Source organism: Perissodus microlepis, chromosome 14 (assembly GCF_051167445.1).
Source record: "Perissodus microlepis isolate ML-2025 ecotype Zambia chromosome 14, ASM5116744v1, whole genome shotgun sequence".
Classification (NCBI taxonomy): domain Eukaryota; kingdom Metazoa; phylum Chordata; class Actinopteri; order Cichliformes; family Cichlidae; genus Perissodus; species Perissodus microlepis.
In genome coordinates, this window is record NC_140474.1 from 1131715 (window position 1) to 1152141 (window position 20427).

The following is a 20427-nucleotide window of genomic DNA, read 5'->3' on the forward strand; positions in this document are numbered from 1 at the left end:
GTTTAGAAAGCTGGCCGTGTGCTCGTCTTTAACGGTAAAGTTTCACAGTGTTAACAGGGTGAAGCCAGCAGCGAGACCATTAGCTAGTTAATGGTCTCTGCACACATCTCTCCGCCCGCCGCCGTACCCAGCAGGTGTTTGAGCAGCGCCTGGTTCTGCTCCCAGATGCTGTTGAAGGTGGACCAGCGCGAGCGTCCGTCAGGCAGTGGGTTCTTCCTCATCCAGCCTCCGCAGGCAAACTGGTAGAAGTCCTGGCAGGGGTCGGCGCTGCGGTCCATCGCCTCCACGATCTGACTGGCCACAGTGACACAGGCCTCCGACAGGCACAGGCCACGCCCACTGTCTGCAGAGCATCATGGGTGAGAAAAAAAACTCAAGGTCAAAGACAAGAGTTGTAATTATGAGAGATGGTGAGGAGGCAGCGCGGGGGGGGGACGTCGTAGGGACAGTCAGGAGGACGTCATGAAGGTTATTATGGAGGCAGAAAAGATAAATATACAGAAAGGAAGGATAAAGGAAAAGCAAAGAGATGGAGACAAAGAAACAAAAGAAAGGAGGAGGCATGGGAACGATCCATAACGTGGGTGAGGAGGGAAAGAGAGGAAAGGCGGAGACAGGAAAAAAGGAAAGGCTGAGGTGGACAGAAGGGCATCGGGAAGGAAAGGAGGACACAGAGATGGAAAGGCAAAGGTGTGAAGGTTAAGGAGGAGCAGCAACAGAAGCCAACACCAAGGAAGCAAGAGGCGAAAGAGACGGTCACCGAAAGGGGGAAGGAAAGGAGGCAAGAACTGAAGGGAAAAGGAGGTAGAGGAGTGAAGGAGGGATACATCACCTGAGCTGAAGCCGAGTCCCAGGACCACCAGGCAGGCCAGTAGAGCCAGGAGGGCGGCCAGCAGCAGGACCGAGAGCAGGACCTCCAGCTGAGTCCTCCTCCCCAGGATGTCCACACCACCCTTCCTGAAGCCCACCTGAGACACAAAGACGGTGTCATCCATCCATCCATGATCCAGGTAATGGTCATATTTAAGCTCAAATCCACATTTAGGAAAACTGTCTTCAAATCTCAGTCTGGAAAATCTCTGAATCCTGTTTTGAGATGAGCTGTGGTGAAGTTAGAGCGCCGACCACAAGGTCTGCATGTCACAGTGTCGGGATAATGTCCCACAATGCACGCATCAGGAAAAAGTCTGTTTACCATTTACTGGGATTATACATGGATGTATGTGGACACAGGGATGAGCGACGCCACCTGTAGGATCGTACTGGAGCTGCTATGAAGTTTACTTCAGCACCTTCAACTTCAGAAGCTTCAAGTACTGAATGAGTTTTCTTTGTGCTGCTGTGGAAGCGCAGCACAGTAATCAGAGAGCTGCAGCGTGTCCTAGCGGCTGCTCGAGCACACGAAGCAGGTCAGCCTGACCTCAGGCTGGTTCACATCGTGTAGTTACTCACCTGGATGATTGAGAATGCATCAAGACATTTGTGCAACAAGTTAACAAACCAAGGCTGCAGATCAAATGTCCACAAACGCAGAGTCGTCAGAGTCTGTTTCCCGTTTCATGCCCCAAATAATTATTGTGTAACCTCTTGGTTACATACAATACAACTTTATTTCTATAGCACATTTAAAACCAAGGGTACAGACAAAATAAGAAGTAAAACATTCGTTTAGAAGATAAAATTACAGGGTATTCATAAATATAAGGTAAATACAGTGGGACATTAGTAGAAGATGAGGGTAAAACATGGGGGAAGTGCACTAACTAACTGAAACGCTCAGTCAAACGGGTGAGTTTTTAACTGAGATTTAAATGAATAGATGGAGTCAGAGGCGCGAATAGCAGCAGGAAGATTGTTCCGGAGGCTCGAGGCTGCCGGGCAGAAGCACCTCTGGTCTTTACCAGGATCCAGGCTGAACCGAGAGTAACTGTCCTGATGATCTTAGGGCTCTGCCAGGGGTATATGGACTAAGGAGTTCAGTGAGGTAGCACGGCGCAGTATTGTTTATGATTTTAAAGGTAAGCAACAGAATTTCAAACTCAATTTGGTATTTGACAGGGAGCCAGTGCAGGTGAGCAAGGACTGGGCTGACAGAGGCAAACCTTGTGGTTCCAGTCAGAAGGCGTCCGGCAGTGTTGTGGACAAGCTGCAATCTATAAGAAGGGCGGAGACCAAAGTAAAGGGATTACAGTCGTCTAATCTAGAGGTCACAGAAGCATGGATACGTTTCTCGAGGTCCTTGTGTGGTATGTAGTGCTTGGCCTTGGAGATTTGATGCAGTTGGTAGAAACTAGATTTAACTACAGAGGATACTTGCTGTCAAACTTAAAGCAGCTGTCAAAGAGGACGCCTAAGTTGCTAACAGTGCCAGAAAGAAAGGCGGCAAGAGTGTCAGCAAACTGGCCCCGTGAAGCATGGCTGTCGAACAGCACGATTTCTGTTTTCTTCTCATTCAGTATCAGAGAGTTATCAGAGCCAATCGGTGACAAGCGCTGTAACAGTGTAATGACGACGAAATGTCAGCCGAAAATAAATCCTGATAATGACGAACGATGAGGCCGCACCGTCTCCACCTTCTAATGTTACATATTTTAAACTGATTTATAAATGCTCAGCGTGTGCAAAAGTCTTGAATCATTTTTTTATACTTTGCTTGCCAGTAGTCAGAAACTCCTGTAGGTTCTTCAGCAACATGAACTCTGACCTGTGTGACCTCAGCAGATGAGCCTGGGCTGTGTCTGGTTAGCAGAGGACCAGCTTCATGGTGATGGAAATGCTGTCCAGCACATGATGGTGGACCTCAGCACCACTGAAGCCGTGTGGGATCATCCTGACAGAGCACAGAACAAACGCAGAAACATGCAAAGAACAGCTTTGAATGTCCTTCAGGAAGCCTGGAGAACCGCTCCTGGAGAACCGTTCCTGCAGAACCGTTCCTGGAGATCGTCACAGAGCTGCCAGAGAGCTGCTTCACACTGAGGTTTTCATGTTTGCAGCAGTTCTCCTGCACAGTTCTGTGATTTCAGACATCCTGCTTGTTTAGTGCGTGGTTACGCTGTGACGTAACTGGAAGCCTGCGCGGTTCACCACAGGCCTGATGGATTAAGAGGTTGCAGACGTGGGGCCAGAAGTTTGTGTCTGAACGCTCTGTCCTCCCCTCGCTGCCAAAATGTTCCCCAGCAGCCTTGGTGGCGGAGCTCCAGACCTCCTGCTGCTCCTCTCTTTGTTGGTGGTGGACTCACACGGCGGGGCCCCTGCTGGGTTTTCAGTCTGACCCCGCAAAGGCCTGCATGCAGGGGACTGATGCCACTGGGTCTGGGACTTCACCTGGGACCAGTTAAAAGGCTTAAAGTGGTTTCCACTGTCGCTCAGAGCTGCTCTCTCTCTCTAACGCTGAGAGGTCGCGACCTCGCTGTGACGCGACCGACGCTGCGATCTGAGCTTTACAAATAAAATGAATTTCCTGTAGATGTGACGTGTTTGCCGCGTTCACTGACCTCCACTCTGTCAGGAGACGAGGCCGCCTCAGCCGGCACGTCGGACACCTCCTCCTCCTCCAGGGTTGCTCGCTTATAGCTGGACATCTGTAGAGAGAGAGGCAGGCAGTCAGAGATGTGCACGCTGACGCATACATAAGAAAAACAGCCGAGAAAATTGAATCTGCGGGGCGGAAACACAGAGCAGAGCTTCTGGAAACGCTGCCAAATGATCATCAACCTTTATTAAAACAGAGCCTCTCAGCCTGGCTCAGCTGCTGCAGCGTCTGACAGGGTGGGGTTACAGCTGACCTGCAGTCACGCTGCACACAGACGTGAACCGAGGATAACTGTCACAAACATGTTTGTCCCCTGGAGCCTGTCTTTGGGTTTCAAGGATGGCTTTCATTACAAATGTAAGAACCAACAGGTGCACACACAGAAAACAGGTGGGACTCAGTGAATCACACGCGAGTCCACGCTACACCCACAGGTCAAACCTGTAAACTCAGTTTCTACACCAAGATCACTAAAAGGCTGATTTATTTGACTTAATCTGAACAAAAATAGCTGATGTCCTGATGCACGCTCAATCATCCAGGTAAGGAAATCCCAAAAGTCAAAGGAGCTTGCAAAGAAAAGCGTCTGGACTTCTTTAAGTTGCTTGAAGACGTTTCGCCTCTCATCCGAGAAGCTTCTTCAGTTCAGAACTGAAGAAGCTTCGATCTCCTTTGACTACGATGACCTGGATGACTGAGAACCTTCACAGACATGAATCCCAAAAGGCTGATTCTGTTCATCTGTTCGCCCTGAAACCAGCAGCACTGAGTGAAAGGAGGGAAAGACCATCTCTGAATCGAGGAGGGGGCCTAAGGGTACATCTGTCACCAAATGCTGTGATTGCAGCCTTTCCCAACTCTCTGCGAATGGGACTCATGGTTATTGATCAGTGGGCTTTGATTCAATTCAATTCAATTCAATTTTATTTATACAGCGCCAAATCACAACAAAAGTCGCCTCAAGGCGCTTCATGATACAGAGAGAAACCCAACAATCATATGACCCTCTATGAACAAGCACTTTGGCGACAGTGGGAAGGAAAAACTCCCTTTTAACAGGAAGAAACCTCCAGCAGAACCAGGCTCAGGGAGGGGCGGGGCCATCTGCTGTGATTGGTTGGGGTGAGAGAAGGAAGACAGGATAAAGACATGCTGTGGAAGAGAGACAGAGGTTAATAACAGATATGATTCAATGCAGAGAGGTCTGTTAATACATAGTGAGTGAGGAAGGTGACTGGAAAGGAAAAACTCAATGCATCTTGGGAATCCCCCGGCAGCCTACGTCTATTGCAGCATAACTAAGGGAGGATTCAGGGTCACCTGGTCCAGCCCTAACTATATGCTTTAGCAAAAAGGAAAGTTTGAAGCCTAATCTTAAAAGTAGAGATAGTGTCTGTCTCCTGAATCCAAACTGGAAGCTGGTTCCACAGAAGAGGGGCCTGAAAACTGAAGGCTCTGCCTCCCATTCTACTTTTAAATACTCTAGGAACAACAAGTAGGCCTGCAGAGCGAGAGCGAAGTGCTCTAATAGGGTGATATGGTACTACAAGGTCATTAAGATAAGATGGGGCCTGATTATTTAAGACCTTGTATGTGAGGAGCAGGATTTTGAATTCTGGATTTAACAGTGGTCATGAGAATTTGCATATTAATGATCATGAACTGACCTCCCAGCCCGTTGTTCATCAGTGCTGCTGGTTTCAGTCATTGTTCAAATGTCCTGTTTATAAGGTTGAAACCTGCTGAGACTGAAGACGTCAGCTGACGATGACGTTTTTTTTCTCCTACTGAAACCAGATGAACAGAATCAACCTGATGGACGTGCCGTTCACTGTGTCCACAGTGGTACCAGAGGTGGGGTTCCTCTCCATCACTCTGGTTCCCGGCGTTGTCCTCGCGCCGCTGCTCGCTCTGAAAGCTTCTGACGAGTAATGAAAGGCTGCTGGTGACAGTGTTAACCTGTGCTCTGTATTCACCGTTGTTTCCACTGATCGCCGCACTTCATTTATTATTCATCCGTTGCTGTCTGGACGCCACGCTGGGCCCCGGGGACGTACAAGCTCGGTTCTGCTTCATACGTGCGATATCAGCTTTCAGCACACTCGGACTGCTCGATAAGGAGCCCGCCTTTGTTACCCAGCAAACTCTGCTTTTATTTTCTTCATCATGATTTCATGTAGTTGATTATTGATCTGAAAACATGGTTTTATTTCCTACTTATATACTGAAGTGTTAACAGAGGAGGTTTAAATGCCCTGCAGGATGCAAACAGCCTGGTGATCTGTTTCAGCAACAGCTGGATCTTTGCTCACATGCATTTGCAGCAGATGGTTTCCTTTAAAGTCACTGCAACTCTGTATGTTCTGTATTTCAGTGTGAATCGTCTGTCTGCACCACATGTGTATGTAACTGCACAACTGTCCGAACACACAGGCCGAAGCATCTGTGATGAGCCTGTTTAACAAAGCTCAGCTCCTCTGACAACGTTTGAAATCTGATCCACGTCCTTCCTTCATCTCATTTTTCCATCAAAGTCAAGAATTAAAGAAACAACTTCTCTGATAAACTCTGTTTAAGCCACAGTCGAAAACTGAAACTGAGACGTTTTACTTGATTTATTTATAAGTCCATTTAAAAACCAAAGCGCTGTACAAAGCACAGCAAACACACAAAGAGAACAAAACAAACCTGCGTCACAGGTAACAGCTACGGCGCAATCATGTTTCAGATTTAAAGATGCCGAGTGCTGGAGAGGCAGACTGTTCGAAGTTTACGCACAGCGATCACACAGGCAACGTATCACCTTAGAGTTCTGTTTGGAGTGTTTTTAGTTAAAAGAGGGACGAGGGAAGCAATAAAATCTTAAAATCAATTCTGGAGCGTACGGGAAGCCGGCGTAGACGAGCCGAGCCCGGCGAAATGTGGTGGCGTTTACATGAGCCTGTCAGGAGTCGAGCTGCACAAATAAATATCAGCCCATGTTGAAGCGTCTCAAAGGTGTTGGTGTGGAGGCCAAAACAGGCCGCAGGCGTAGCAGCACTGAAAACAGCTGATGATTTTGAAATGGAGATGGAACAATTTCAGAATAATGGTCCTCAATGAAAACAAAGACTCATCAGAGGATTCAGAGAACCCGGAGGAATCTCTGTGCGCAGGGACATTAAAACATCCACGCTCAGCAGCTCGGCGTCGTCCACACGTGCAGGTTACTGCTCCATCACGGAGAAGGAGCCAGGCGGAGGACCGTGAACCCAGAAACAGGACGAAGCAGAGCCAGCACCGCCGGGCAGCTGCTGTCCTGGGCTCTCAGACCATCACAGACTGGCGTTGGCGATGAACGTGGACTGTCCCTGCGAAGGACTCTGTGTGTTTGTGCTGCGATAAATGAATAAATATGAGAAACGTGCAGCTCGTGCTTCAAACTGAGAGCAGAGCGGGGCTCAGCATGAGGAGACAGTTAACTGTGATCAAATCTGCACTTCCTCTGTTTACCCTCGGCCCCCTTCTCCCTCCTCCCCCACCCCGACTGCACCTCCACCCCCTCGCTCATTGTGTGGCAGAAGCATAAACAGCACGGCGCTCCACCCTGCAGGGAGAAGCGAGCGCTGATCCCGGACCAGGGCAGAGACATAAACTCAAACAGCTGCGCTCCGTTTTCACCACAACACCAGCTCACATACTGCTTATGGGCGCCATGGAAACCACCGTGTGCAGTGCTAACTGTTAGCGTGTTAGCAGTGAAGCTGTGCTGAAGGCGTGAGGAGGATGATGATGATGGTCTGAACCACAGTTTACAGCTGATCTGAACTCTGACCAAAACTATGCAGACGCCCCCCTCGCCCCTCCTCCACCCTCACCCCCCTCGCCCCTCCTCCACCCTCACCCCCCTCCACTTTGTAAGAAATCCCACAAAGTGGAGCTTCATGTTGTTTGTGCTGAGTAAATGTTTCCCTTCAGGCCTGCGGGGGCGCGACCGCCCCTGGGGGGGCTGAAGTTTGAAGGTTTCACTGCACTCTTTCCTTTTTGGGTAGTTTGACTTCATTGAGCTCTTTGGTTTTCGTCACACTCCAGTGAAATATGATATTTTTACAGGGTGTCTTTATTGTTGTGGCAGCTGAATCACAGGAATGTTTCAGGGCCAATGAAGCATATGTTGAGCAGGTTGGTGGGGGCCCTGAGGGCCGACACACCCCAGAGCCGCCGTCCTGTTTCAGCATCAACCGATTGTCACGCTCGTAGAGGGCGACTCCTTTATAGTCTCACTGTACTGACGTCTACGCCAAACCAGGCTCTGCACCAGCTGATCTCTGAGCTCAGTGAACTCTTTGCTGATGACTTTATAGACTCAGCCGCTGGTTTCATGTCTTAATAAATAAAACATGAAGTTCATTTTGAAACGATGTCCCGTTTGAGTCGGGGAAGATTAACGAGCGGTGCTTCGCTGTGACTGCAGTGCGAGCTTGCAGCGTTCCTCAGTGTCTCGGACGGATCAACCGCCCGCTCGCCAAAAGCTCCGACAGCAGAACTGCTCAGTGCGAGGCCTAAAGAGCAGACCTGACAAGGGGGCGTGTCTGCAGCTGCGACCACCCCGAGGGCGTCGCACCTGAATGTGCAGACCTGCTGTCACACACGTCTCGTGGTTTCACACAGACGCTTTTACATGGCCTACGCTTACATCAAAAGCAACTTTTGCAAGTATCCTGAAGGAACAGCCCCCCCAGCCCCCCCTGATACGACCTTTGACCTTTGATGGTTCAATCAGAAACAACACAAAGAGGGACTTTCCTAAAAGCTAGATGTCGGCGAGTGTGATGGCTTCAGACAAGCGTGGGCCCGTGTGAGCCCGAGTGAGTGTAACCATGGAAACACTTATCCGAGTCGACCTCAAACAGCCGACCCCACGCGAGCGTGCGAGCGCCGGCTCAGAGCGGGCGTTTGCCGTGAGGATACGCTCCAGCTGGCAGAAGAATAACAGCTGCCCAGGAACGAGCGGCGAGCTCCAGCAGCTTCTGAGGATGATTTCTCCCACCGCGGGTCACAAAGGAGGCGCGGCAGCGGGTCTGTCTCAGTGTCAGCGGAGGGTGGGAGCGTCTTCCGGTCTGTCCTCGGAGGCTCCGCGGTCTCACGGTCCTGCTGTCCTACAGGAAACCAAAGGTTTCCAACTGTTTCCTTCCTCGGGACCCACACTCGGGGGCTGTCTCTCTCTCTCTCCCTGTCTCACTCTCTGTCAGTGTCTCTCATCCGGCTCTGTTCTCTTTAATTGATGACGCACACAGAGGGGGAGAGAGGGGGGAGTGGGTTGCTAGGAGACAGGAGACAGGAGTGTGTGTTATATCTCTCTGTAGAGGTTGATGTCATTGTGTGTGTGTGTGTGTGTGTGTGTGTGTGTGTGTGTGTGTGTAATTAAATAATGCCAGTGAATCATCTCCATTCAGCTCTGATGGAGTTCACTGCAGCTTATGTAACGCCTGTCTGTCTGTTCTGGATGTGAAGTCTGCTCTTTTGTCCCCTCACAGCCTCCGTACTCAAACACATGACCTGAGGTACAAACACCTGAACACGAGCTTCATCTCGGCACTGCTGACGGGCCTGAAAAACGCCACATCCAAGAGCGACAGTAGCCAGTACATCGCTGCTCGTTACTCAGAACCAAGCAGACGCCCGAGGACACCAGCGAGCCCAAAAGTATTTGGACACTCTTGAAAGGATCTGGATTCACGCGAATCGTCTGAACTGCTGTAAAAAGCAGATGTCTGTGAAAAGCATCTGATCTCTGGTGCAGACACGTTGCCCTGTCTGCTGACGCTCTGCACCGTCCTCCATCACAGACTCCGGGCTTCTCAAGAGCAGCTGGATTTCACCTCATGCAGGAGACGTCTTCACTTTGAAACGTCAGACTTAAAGGAGTCCAGGTGTTTCTTTTTTTAAGTACGTCAGACTTCAGACCATGACTGGGATGACTGGGAACCTACAGAGATGATCCAGCACTCGCTTTGATTTCACAGAAGTCAAAGTTTGCAAAGAAAAGCGTCTGGACTTCTTTAAGTTGCTTGAAGATGTTTCACCTCTCATCCGAGAAGAAGTCCAGACCTGGATGACTGAGAACCTTCACAGACAGAAGTCAAAGTTCTTCTCATTAGTGTAGAAGACAGAGCATCCGGACTCGCAGGCTCAGAGGTTGTGTTTGGACTTCATTATCTGAACATTTCTCAAAATCCCACAGCTTTGCCTGGAATAATTCAGGGAAGCTAGCATCACTCCGGCGCTCCAAACGCGTCTCCTTCCAGGTGAAGCTGCGACTCTTTGAGTCTTTCATACTGTTTTGTTTTCCATGAACTCGGAATCAGTGCACAAAGAACCAGCTGGACTGGTTTTCCACCCGATGATACGCATCATGCTCGATGCAAACAGAATAACCATAATGCATCAGTCCTCCCCGAGGGGGGGGGGGGGGGGGGGGGGGGACAGAGGAGCCAGATTATCCCTCCTCCTCTACCAGCTGGCAATCTTAAGACACTAGTAGAAAGTCCTTTTACTTTTGGAAAATAGAATTTGTATATCCTTTACAAGGTGTTAGTACATGTGGAAAATGTAGTTATCCTATAAAGACTAGACAGAGTCTTGGAAAAACGAAACCAGCCCCATAAAAAGCATCAGTGGTCTCGGGAGTCCGCACTGATCATGCAGATTCGTGTGTTTAGTATTTGCTGTCATGTAAAAGGACGTCTGTGTTCCACAGAAAAAAACACGGTGATGCTGGAGTTCCACAGGGTTCAGTGCTAGGACCAATTCTGTTTACATTATACATGCTTCCCTTAGGCAGCATCATTAGAAGACATAGCATACAGTTACACTGCTATGCAGATGACACCCAGCTCTATCTGTCCATGAAGCCAGATAACACACACCAATGAGTTAAACTGCAGGAATGTCTTAAAGACATAAAGACCTGGATGGCCGCTAACTTTCTGCTTCTTAATTCAGATCAAACTGAGGTTATTGTACTCGGCCCTGAAAATCTTAGAAATATGGTATCTAAGCAGATTCATACTCTGGATGGCATTACCTTGGCCTCCAGTAACGCTGTGAGGAACCTTGGAGTCATTTTTGACCAGGACATGTCCTTCAACGCACATATTAAACAAATATGTAAGACTGCTTTCTTCCATTTGCGCAACATCTCTAAAATTAGAAATATCCTGTCTCAGAGTGACGCTGAAAAACTAGTTCATGCATTTATTACTTCCAGGCTGGACGACTGTAATTCATTATTATCAGGAAGTCCCAAAAACTCACTGAAAAGCCTTCAGCTAATCCAAAATGCTGCAGCAAGAGTACTGACAGGGACTAGAAGGAGAGAGCATATTTCTCCTGTTTTGGCTTCCCTTCATTGGCTTCCTGTTAAGTCCAGAATTGAATTCAAAATCCTGCTCCTCACATACAAGGTCTTAAATAATCAGGCCCCATCTTATCTTAATGACCTTGTAGTACCATATCACCCTATTAGAGCACTTCGCTCTCGCTCTGCAGGCCTACTTGTTGTTCCTAGAGTATTTAAAAGTAGAATGGGAGGCAGAGCCTTCAGTTTTCAGGCCCCTCTTCTGTGGAACCAGCTTCCAGTTTGGATTCAGGAGACAGAAACTATCTCTACTTTCAAGATTAGGCTTAAAACTTTCCTTTTTGCTAAAGCATATAGTTAGGGCTGGACCAGGTGACCCTGAATCCTCCCTTAGTTATGCTGCAATAGACGTAGGCTGCCGGGGGATTCCCATGATGCATTGAGTTTTTCCTTTCCAGTCACCTTTCTCACTCACTATGTATTAATAGACCTCTCTGCATTGAATCATATCTGTTATTAACCTCTGTCTCTCTTCCACAGCATGTCTTTTATCCTGTCTTCCTTCTCTCACCCCAACCGGTCGCAGCAGATGGCCGCCCCTCCCTGAGCCTGGTTCTGCCGGAGGTTTCTTCCTGTTAAAAGGGAGTTTTTCCTTCCCACTGTCGCCAAAGTGCTTGCTCATAGGGGGTCATATGATTGTTGAGTTTTTCTCTGTATCTATGAAGCGCCTTGAGGCGACTTTTGTTGTGATTTGGCGCTATATAAATAAAATTGAATTGAATTGAATTGAATTGGGTAACAGGCATCTCCGAAAACGTCAGAGCACTTGTGCAAATATGTGATGTCTTGATGAATCGAGCAGATATTTGAAGTTTACACAGAAACATTCTCGCATGAAAATATCTTAAAAGTTTATTTTGTGACCCAGAAAGAGTGATATAAATGGTAAATGGCCTGCATTTGTATAGCGCTTTTCTAGTCCATAGGACCCCAAAGCGCTTTACACTACATTCAGTCATCCACCCATTCACACACACATTCACACACTGGCGATAGCAAGCTACATTGTAGCCACAGCTGCCCTGGGGCGCACTGACAGAGGCGAGGCTGCCGGACACAGGCGTCACCGGGCCCTCTGAGTGGAAGCCTGACTTTCGTAAGTCAAAATTCAAAGTCGAAGCACCTTTTTCCATCGCCTTTGAGTGAGGCGATGCTGGCTGAAGACAAAGTTCTTGGTGGGGGAGGCAGTGGCGGAGGCTGAAGAAAGCATACGTATGCTTTCTTCAGCCTCCGCCACTGCCTCGTTAGAGTTTTGGACGAAATGCATTCTGGGATATTGCATTTCGTCATTTCGAGCTGATTGGAGACCAAAACAGCCAATCAGATTTTTTTTGCATCCAAGTCTGCAATAAGGATGTTCAGCTTCAACTGCTGATGCATCTCAGTTTCCCTCGATTCCTGGGGCGGGGCCATCTCTGTCATCGTTGTCACGATCCTGGGTCTTTTGACTCAGCGTTTTGAGTTTTAAATTTATTTTGATGTTTATGGTTTATGTTTAAGTCCATTAGCTTATCTAAGTTCGTTTGCTTGGCAGTTTCCCCTTGTGTTTCCCCTGTGAAGTCTCCCTTGCCCTTCATGTTCTCATGTCTGCGTCTCATTATGTTTCCTGTTTTATTTTGAAGAGGTCCTGTGTTCCTGTGTTTAGTTTTACTCTCCCGTTGTGACGTTGTTATGTTCATGCGTGTCAGCTGTTTGCATTTCCCTCGATATCCTCCTGTGTGGATTTGGTCCGTGTGTTTTCAGTCATTCCTTGTCAGGTCGTCTGTGTTTTCACGTCTCCAGGTATCCACGCCAGTTTAAGGTTTTTTCACGTTTTAGTTTTAGTTCACCCAGTTTCGGTTATTGTTTAGTTTCACCCATGCCCTTTGTTTGTATTTATTTTGCCAGCCTTAATAAACTGCTCGTTTTCTGTTCATCCACGTGGCGTTTCACATTGTTTCGGTCTGCATTTGAGTCCTGTTTTCACAACACATACAGTCTGCCTCTGCCAGACTGTGACACACGTGTATTTAATCTTTATTCTGAACCTGACCAACGAATTTTTAGTGTCTCAATAAAGATAAACTTAATTACGGTCCTTTTGCTAAAGCCCTCCCCGACAGCTTGACGCTTTTTACCCGTCTAAGTGTTGCAGCACATTCATCCGTCGTCTTGATGACGCAGTGCAACGGTCAACTTGGCAAAATTAAGCAGCTGTTGCTTTCCAAACCTCACAGGAGAGCATGACTGATGCTACACTGCCTACATTCTGCTGTTACAGCGCCGATGCTTCTCATCAATCCTGGGAAAAGCGTGAGTGTAGGAATGGTTGGAGTCTTTGTTGGTTCTAAGACAACATTCATCAGTGTTCGTCAGTGTCGACCAGCACATCAATGCAACATCTCAGTGTCAGCAGATCGAAGCTCAGCTCATCACACAAAGCTGCTAGAGGCCATCAAAGAGCCTGTGAAGGTCACACTCGGGGACTTTGATCCAATCTGTTCAGACACTGGCAGAAGTTTCAAAAAAAAGAAAAAAACCTGGCTGGCGTCAGAAGCGACGTTCGAATTCCCGGCCTGGTGGGGACGCCCATTCGCCGCCACTTTCACTCCTCGTCTTCGGAGTAAAAGCAGAGCTATCAGCTTAACGCTGACTCAGGCCCGCAGCCTTTGTTTGTGCCGTGAATCGTGTTCGGAGTGTAACCACAGAAACCGGCAACAGTCGCTGAATTACTGATGGGTGAAGAAAACATGATTACGGTGAGTCTGTGCAGAGCCTTTCACAGGCTCTCTAATTGGATTTTGCGTTCCTTTAAGCGGCGCTCAGGAAGAGCTCGGCGAAAAAAAAAACTGTTCCTGAAGGGGAGCGGGCGCCAACACCCCCTCCCGTGGAAATAACACCGGCTGCTTTAAAGCGGGACTTTCAGCAGGTCTGCCGAGTCAGAAGAAAACAGCATTTTAAAAACTGCAGCTTCGCTCAGATGGGATTAAAACCGCAGGGGACGTCAGCACTCCCTGTAGTCCCGGATCAGCTCGCTGCTCGGGACGCTGAGCAGGAAAATCACGGAAACCTTCACGCTGCAATCTTCTTCTTGGTTTGGGTCACGGCGTCTACCATGAAGGGCAAGAAAACAAATAGAGAACAGAACAAATCAGGCCTGAAGACCGCTGCACCAACATCCCAGGAAAAGGAGCGAAAACATTCCCCTTACATCAGGTAGCAGCTGCTCATCGTGACCTCCAGTTCTTCTGCTGCAAGCTTTCCTTCAGGGAACAACTACAAAGACCTGAGCAAGTGTCGTTTTGTCTGATTTACCAACAGATGGATGAACTTGTCTGTATGTTTCCCTTTGGTTTTAAAGGTGACACCCTCCGAGGAACAAGCCTCGCCATCATCGGCCATCCCGGTAAAGTTTCCAGACAGTAATCTGAATTCCCGAGCGAAATAAACGAGAAATAGCCCAACTTTGATTTAAGGGTCACCGAACAGTCGCTGACTGAGATTTTGTTCTGAATTAGGCTTATAATCCCACTTACACACACATCACAAAGCACAGCCCAGGCACGTGCATGTCAGCTCACCTGGGCTGCAGGTGTGTCTGTGAGTGTGAATGGCTGCCTCACTGACGGCCCAGGGTGAGCCCGAGTTCATTACTCCGTCACGTCGGTGCTCTCAGACCTAAAATAGCAGCACCATGGGGGATATGCTGCCCTCGGTCTCCCTGTAGGAAAGACATGAACTCCCTGACCTGATGATGGCTCACAGACACACATACAGCACTAATACTCAGCTGTAATACCCTGAGCCTAACTCACCCTGAGCCTAACTCACCCTGAGCCTAACTAACTCACCCGGAGCCTAACTCACCCTGAACCTAACTCACCCTGAGCCTAACTAACTCACCCTGAGCCTAACTCACCCTGAACCTAACTCACCCTGAGACTAACTCACCCTGAGCCTAACTCCCCCTGAGCCTAACTCACCCTGAACCTAACTCACCCTGAGCCTAACTCACCCTGAACCTAACTCACCCTGAGCCTAACTCACCCTGAGACTAACTCACCCTGAGCCTAACTAACACTGAACCTAACTCACCCTGAGCCTAACTAACTCACCCTGAGCCTAACTCACCCTGAACCTAACTCACCCTGAGACTAACTCACCCTGAGCCTAACTCCCCCTGAGCCTAACTCACCCTGAACCTAACTCACCCTGAGCCTAACTCACCCTGAACCTAACTCACCCTGAGCCTAACTCACCCTGAGACTAACTCACCCTGAACCTAACTCACCCTGAACCTAACTCACCCTGAGCCTAACTCACCCTGAACCTAACTAACTCACCCTGAGCCTAACTCACCCTGAACCTAACTCACCCTGAGCCTAACTCACCCTGAGCCTAACTAACTCACCCTGAGCCTAACTCACCCTGAACCTAACTCACCCTGAACCTAACTCACCCTGAGCCTAACTCACCCTGAACCTAACTCACCCTGAGACTAACTTACCGTGAGCCTAACTCACCCTGAGCCTAACTCACCCTGAGAATAACTCACCCTGAGCCTAACTCACCCTGAGCCTAACTCACCCTGAGACTAACTCACCCTGAACCTAACTCACCCTGAGCCTAACTCACCCTGAGCCTAACTCACCCTGAGACTAACTCACCCTGAGCCTAACTCACCCTGAGACTAACTCACCCTGAACCTAACTCACCCTGAGACTAACTCACCCTGAGACTAACTCACCCTGAACCCTAACTCACCCTGAGACTAACTCACCCTGAGACTAACTCACCCTGAGCCTAACTAACTCACCCTGAGCCTAACTAACTCACCCTGAGCCTAACTCACCCTGAGACTAACTCACCCTGAGCCTAACTCACCCTGAACCTAACTCACCCTGAGCCTAACTCACCCTGAGCCTAACTCACCCTGAACCTAACTAACTCACCCTGAGCCTAACTCACCCTGAACCTAACTCACCCTGAGCCTAACTCACCCTGAGCCTAACTAACTCACCCTGAGCCTAACTCACCCTGAGCCTAACTCACCCTGAACCTAACTCACCCTGAAACTAACTCACCCTGAGCCTAACTCACCCTGAACCTAACTCACCCTGAGCCTAACTCACCCTGAGACTAACTCACCCTGAGCCTAACTCACCCTGAGACTAACTCACCCTGAACCTAACTCACCCTGAGACTAACTCACCGTGAGCCTAACTCACCCTGAGCCTAACTCACCCTGAGAATAACTCACCCTGAGCCTAACTCACCCTGAGCCTAACTCACCCTGAACCTAACTCACCCTGAGACTAACTCACCCTGAGCCTAACTCACCCTGAACCTAACTCACCCTGAGCCTAACTCACCCTGAGACTAACTCACCCTGAGACTAACTCACCCTGAGCCTAACTCACCCTGAGATTAACTCACCCTGAACCTAACTCACCCTGAGCCTAACTCACCCTGAGACTAACTCACCCTGAGCTAAACCAAGTCTCACTTTAACTCTAACACCAAGTTTTCATCTTCAAAAGTTCAACTGACAGAGGTCAGAAACACCAATCTGCTCTCTGCACAGACACACACACACACGTACACACGCACGCACGCACACACACACATGCACACACACGCATGCACACACACACACACGCACACACACGCATGCACACACACGCACACACACACACGCACACACACACGCACGCACACACACACACACACACGCACACACATGCATACACACACACACACACACACGCACACACACGCACACACACACACGCACACACACACACACATGCACACACACGCACACACACACACGCACACACACGCACGCACACACACACACACATGCACACACACACACGCACACACACACTCGTTCGCATCAAACTGGCGTGACTTTATAAACTGAACACTAAAGCTGCCTCGTGACCTTTACCACCTGCAGGTCATCACTACGGCAACCACCTCCCATCCCAGAGGGCACATCATCACTCACAGTGACTCCTCATTGACCCCTGACCTTCCTCCACCCTCCGTCAAACCTCCACCCAGTTCCAAGCCTGTATCTCTGCCCAGTAAACTCCACCTGCTCTGCAAAACTCAGATTTAAGAAACTGTGACGGAGCATTCAGGATCCATCAGTTAATGGAGAAGAAGTCTCAGCTCCAGTCATTAGGCTGATGAAGACGAGGGTGGGGAGGACGATAGAGACCGGTTATTAGAAGAAATGGACGGGAAATATTCTGCTGCCAGCTGGAAATGATGATGATGGAAATCTGATTTTCAGGGTTTCACAGCTGAGGAACAGGAGCAGGCGGCGGCTCTACCAACACACAAGAGGCCGAGGAAAAAAAAGATGATGATGATGACGTAAGCGATGAAGGTCAGAGGTCACACTCGCACACGTCTTCGTTTGTTTTGTTGCTCAGATGGAAACTGTGGGTGTCTTAAGACAGGAAGTCACAGAGCTGCAGACAGGAAACAGTAAACCCTGCCCAGCCCACACACACACACACACACACACACACACACACACACACACACACACCAAACAACCAAAGAAAGTGGATAAAAACTCTCTCCGTGTCAGTTAGAGTGGAATGAAGGTTTAATGGTGCTGATGTGTGTTTGTGCAGCTGCACTGTGAGAATGACACACGTGGATCTTATTTTATTAGACGGCGCTTCAGCCTTTGCTTCTCCAGACACCGATTTTTGGGGCAACACAGAGTAAACGGGGACAAAAGGTCCCACAGATCAGAAACATTTACAAATAGTAACCACAGAACGAGGGCGGAGCGAACCAAACCTGGAAACGCCCTCGGTAAATACAGAGGCTGATTACACCGGGCGGGACCCCGACACAGAGCAGTCTTAAACATCTGTACCTTAATGCAGCGACACACGGACACACACATACACACACACACACACACAGAGGTCATGACCTCTGACATCACATGTCTGAGGTCCACTACAACGTTCCCTGACGTCCAATCACCTGCTCTGTAGGTATAATTGTGGGGTCTGCACAGACCTGTATTTAGTTGCTATCATCTCTTCATGAACTTTTCCACTCCAAGTGAATCTGCAGTGGAAAAATGACCTCAATAAAAACCACCGAGGGCTTTCTTCCCCTGAGCTCGCCCCTCAGCCAGTCTGTGCATCAGCCTATTTCAGTCTGAGATCCTTGCAGTCGCCAAACCGGACGGCCAACAAGCGATGCTTTGTTTTCCAGACTTTCCACAACTTCCTCTAAACTTTGTTAAACACTTCCGGGAGAGATTTTTCTTCCAGGAACTCGCCCATTTAAACTCAATTAAGCTGAATAATAATATTTTAATTCCAGGAAACTATTGATACGTTGCATTCATGACTGCAGACACAGCTCACGTGTTCATTCTCTGTGAGACAAACTGCAGAGTGCAAACTCGCGGAGCTGCAAAACAAAGTGTTCCTGTTTGCGTCACACTGCAGGGAGTCACTTTCAGGGGGCTCGGCTTGTTTGGTGCTCGGCTCTCTCGGCTCAGGTCTCTCTGTTCTCCTCAGCGGAAACCTCAGCGTGTCACTCTTCGACCAGTGTATCGGTTACTGTCTGAAGCAGTCAGCATCAGAATGGCTGCTGCTCGTACCTGTGCAGGGCTCAGCTATCATCACAGCACTCCTGGGTATTTAAGGTCCAGCCCAAAACTTCCTGTTCTGCGAGTCCTGCGAGCCCGTCGTGGGTCACACTCCCACTATGCAGACACATTGTTAAATAGCTAATAAGAAGCTAAATCACTGTCACACAGCAGCTGCTGGTTTTACACACAGACCTACACACAGTTAAAGCACAACACCTCAAACAGACTCACACCTCAGATATCCTCACATTCGCACACGTGTGTCTGCGTTCCTGACAAATCACATCACTGCAAAGGTGAGTATCAGATCTGGAGTACCACAAGGCACCCGATGAGGACCTCTGACTCTTAGCTGTTTTATTTATGTGCAGCTGCTCCCACTTCCACCCACACCCTGATGACACTGACTTATCTTTGCATCCTGCCAGCAGACCCCAGTCATCCACGCAAACCCAGCAGCACAGATAACAGAGCAGTGTCCTCTGGGAGCAGGCGGCCTGCTGTACACTCGCTTCACTTTATTTCAGAGAAAACTGATTTTGGTCTGTACAATTAATGCTTCGTAACACCTGTACAGGGTGAAGTTAATGTTTAAACTTTACATTAAGAAGGGCGTGGCCTCTTTGACAGCTGATTGGTGATACAGGTAGCTGCTGGGCTTCACCCTGGGTAACAGGAGTCCCTGAAATACTGTGTGCTACTGAGTTACAGGTATCGATGTGTGTGTGTGTGTGTGTGTGTGTGTGAGATGCTCCAATACGGTCTTATCCAAACATGGTCACTTCTGGCACCATAAAAACCAACACAGCCATGGCCAAAACACCAGAAACCAGTGGGTGGTGTCATGTAGCTCCATCTTTACTACCAAAGTGTGCAGGAGCAGATTTACCTGCAGCCACAAGCTAACTGTCCACCTCAGCTCAACAAGGTGAGGAGAAGAAGAAGAGTGTTTTTGTCTGTTCTTCTTCTGTGGTTATAAACAAACCTAAACCAGAGGGGTCAGTGTGTGTGTGTGTTTACAAACCTGTTGCGTCACACTCATTTCTGATCAGGCTGTTTGATCCGTGACGTCACTGTCAGGTCAGCCCTGATTTCAGGCCTGCCAGTGTTCCTGCTCACGCGCACGCGTGCACACACACCGACGACAGTGACTGACAGGTGATCAGCATCACAGAGAACGCGCGTGGGCTGCGAGTGTCACGCGTCCGGGCGCGGTGTGTGTGTGTGTGTGCGCGCGTACTCACGGTGTTCCGGAGGTCCTGCAGCGCTACGCTCATCCTGGAGCTCCGTCCCCGAAATCAGAGCGCTACCGACGACCGCTCCGCCGGCCCATCCTCCCGGGTGTCCGTCCGTCTGTGCCGCGCTCTGGCCGTCTGTGTGTGTGAGTGCGAGTCTGTGTGTCTGTGCGCGTGTGTCGTCCCGGTCTCCTTTTGTCTGTGTGCAGCAGGAGCAGCAGGAGGAGGATCGGGAGGTTTTTCGGTTTTCTCCGCTACCCTCTCTCGCTCTCCCTCTCTCCCCTCAGACCCCGCCCAACATCCAACCAGCCTCTTCCTCTCACAAACAAACACACCCCGAGACACACAGGGACTGACGTCACTCACACGGCCCTACGTCACCTCCTCCAGCTCCTCGTCGCTCTGTGGCTGCGGTAAGTTTTCCTCAGTTCCGCACTGAGTTTTTTGTGAATTCCCCACGCGTGGCCTCATTCACCCCCTGTGGGGCGAAAATCCGCCGCTGTTAGCCCTCCTCCTCCCTTAATATTACACTTTCATTTCTTCCTCCAACTCCCAGAATCCACGGCGGCAGTGACTCCTGTGACCGCAGAGCTTCAGCCTCCACGAACCTGAAGGTTTAACGTTACCGCGCGCACATCAC

The 20427-nt window shown here is 49.3% G+C and overlaps 1 protein-coding gene across 1 annotated transcript in view; it reads right to left on the minus strand.

Annotated features, from left to right (window-relative positions):
* ece2b (endothelin converting enzyme 2b) overlaps positions 1-20155 on the minus strand; it is a 34060-nt gene extending 13905 nt beyond the window's left edge. Inside the window, exons 1-4 of the mRNA XM_084949853.1 lie at positions 19797-20155; positions 3498-3584; positions 833-968; positions 128-343 (exon numbers count right to left, since the gene is read on the minus strand). Of these exons, the coding sequence (XP_084805979.1) occupies positions 128-343; positions 833-968; positions 3498-3584; positions 19797-19829 (472 nt within the window). The 5' untranslated portion in view covers positions 19830-20155. The remainder of the gene's footprint in view (positions 1-127; positions 344-832; positions 969-3497; positions 3585-19796) is intronic.
* Positions 20156-20427: the final 272 nt, after the last annotated feature.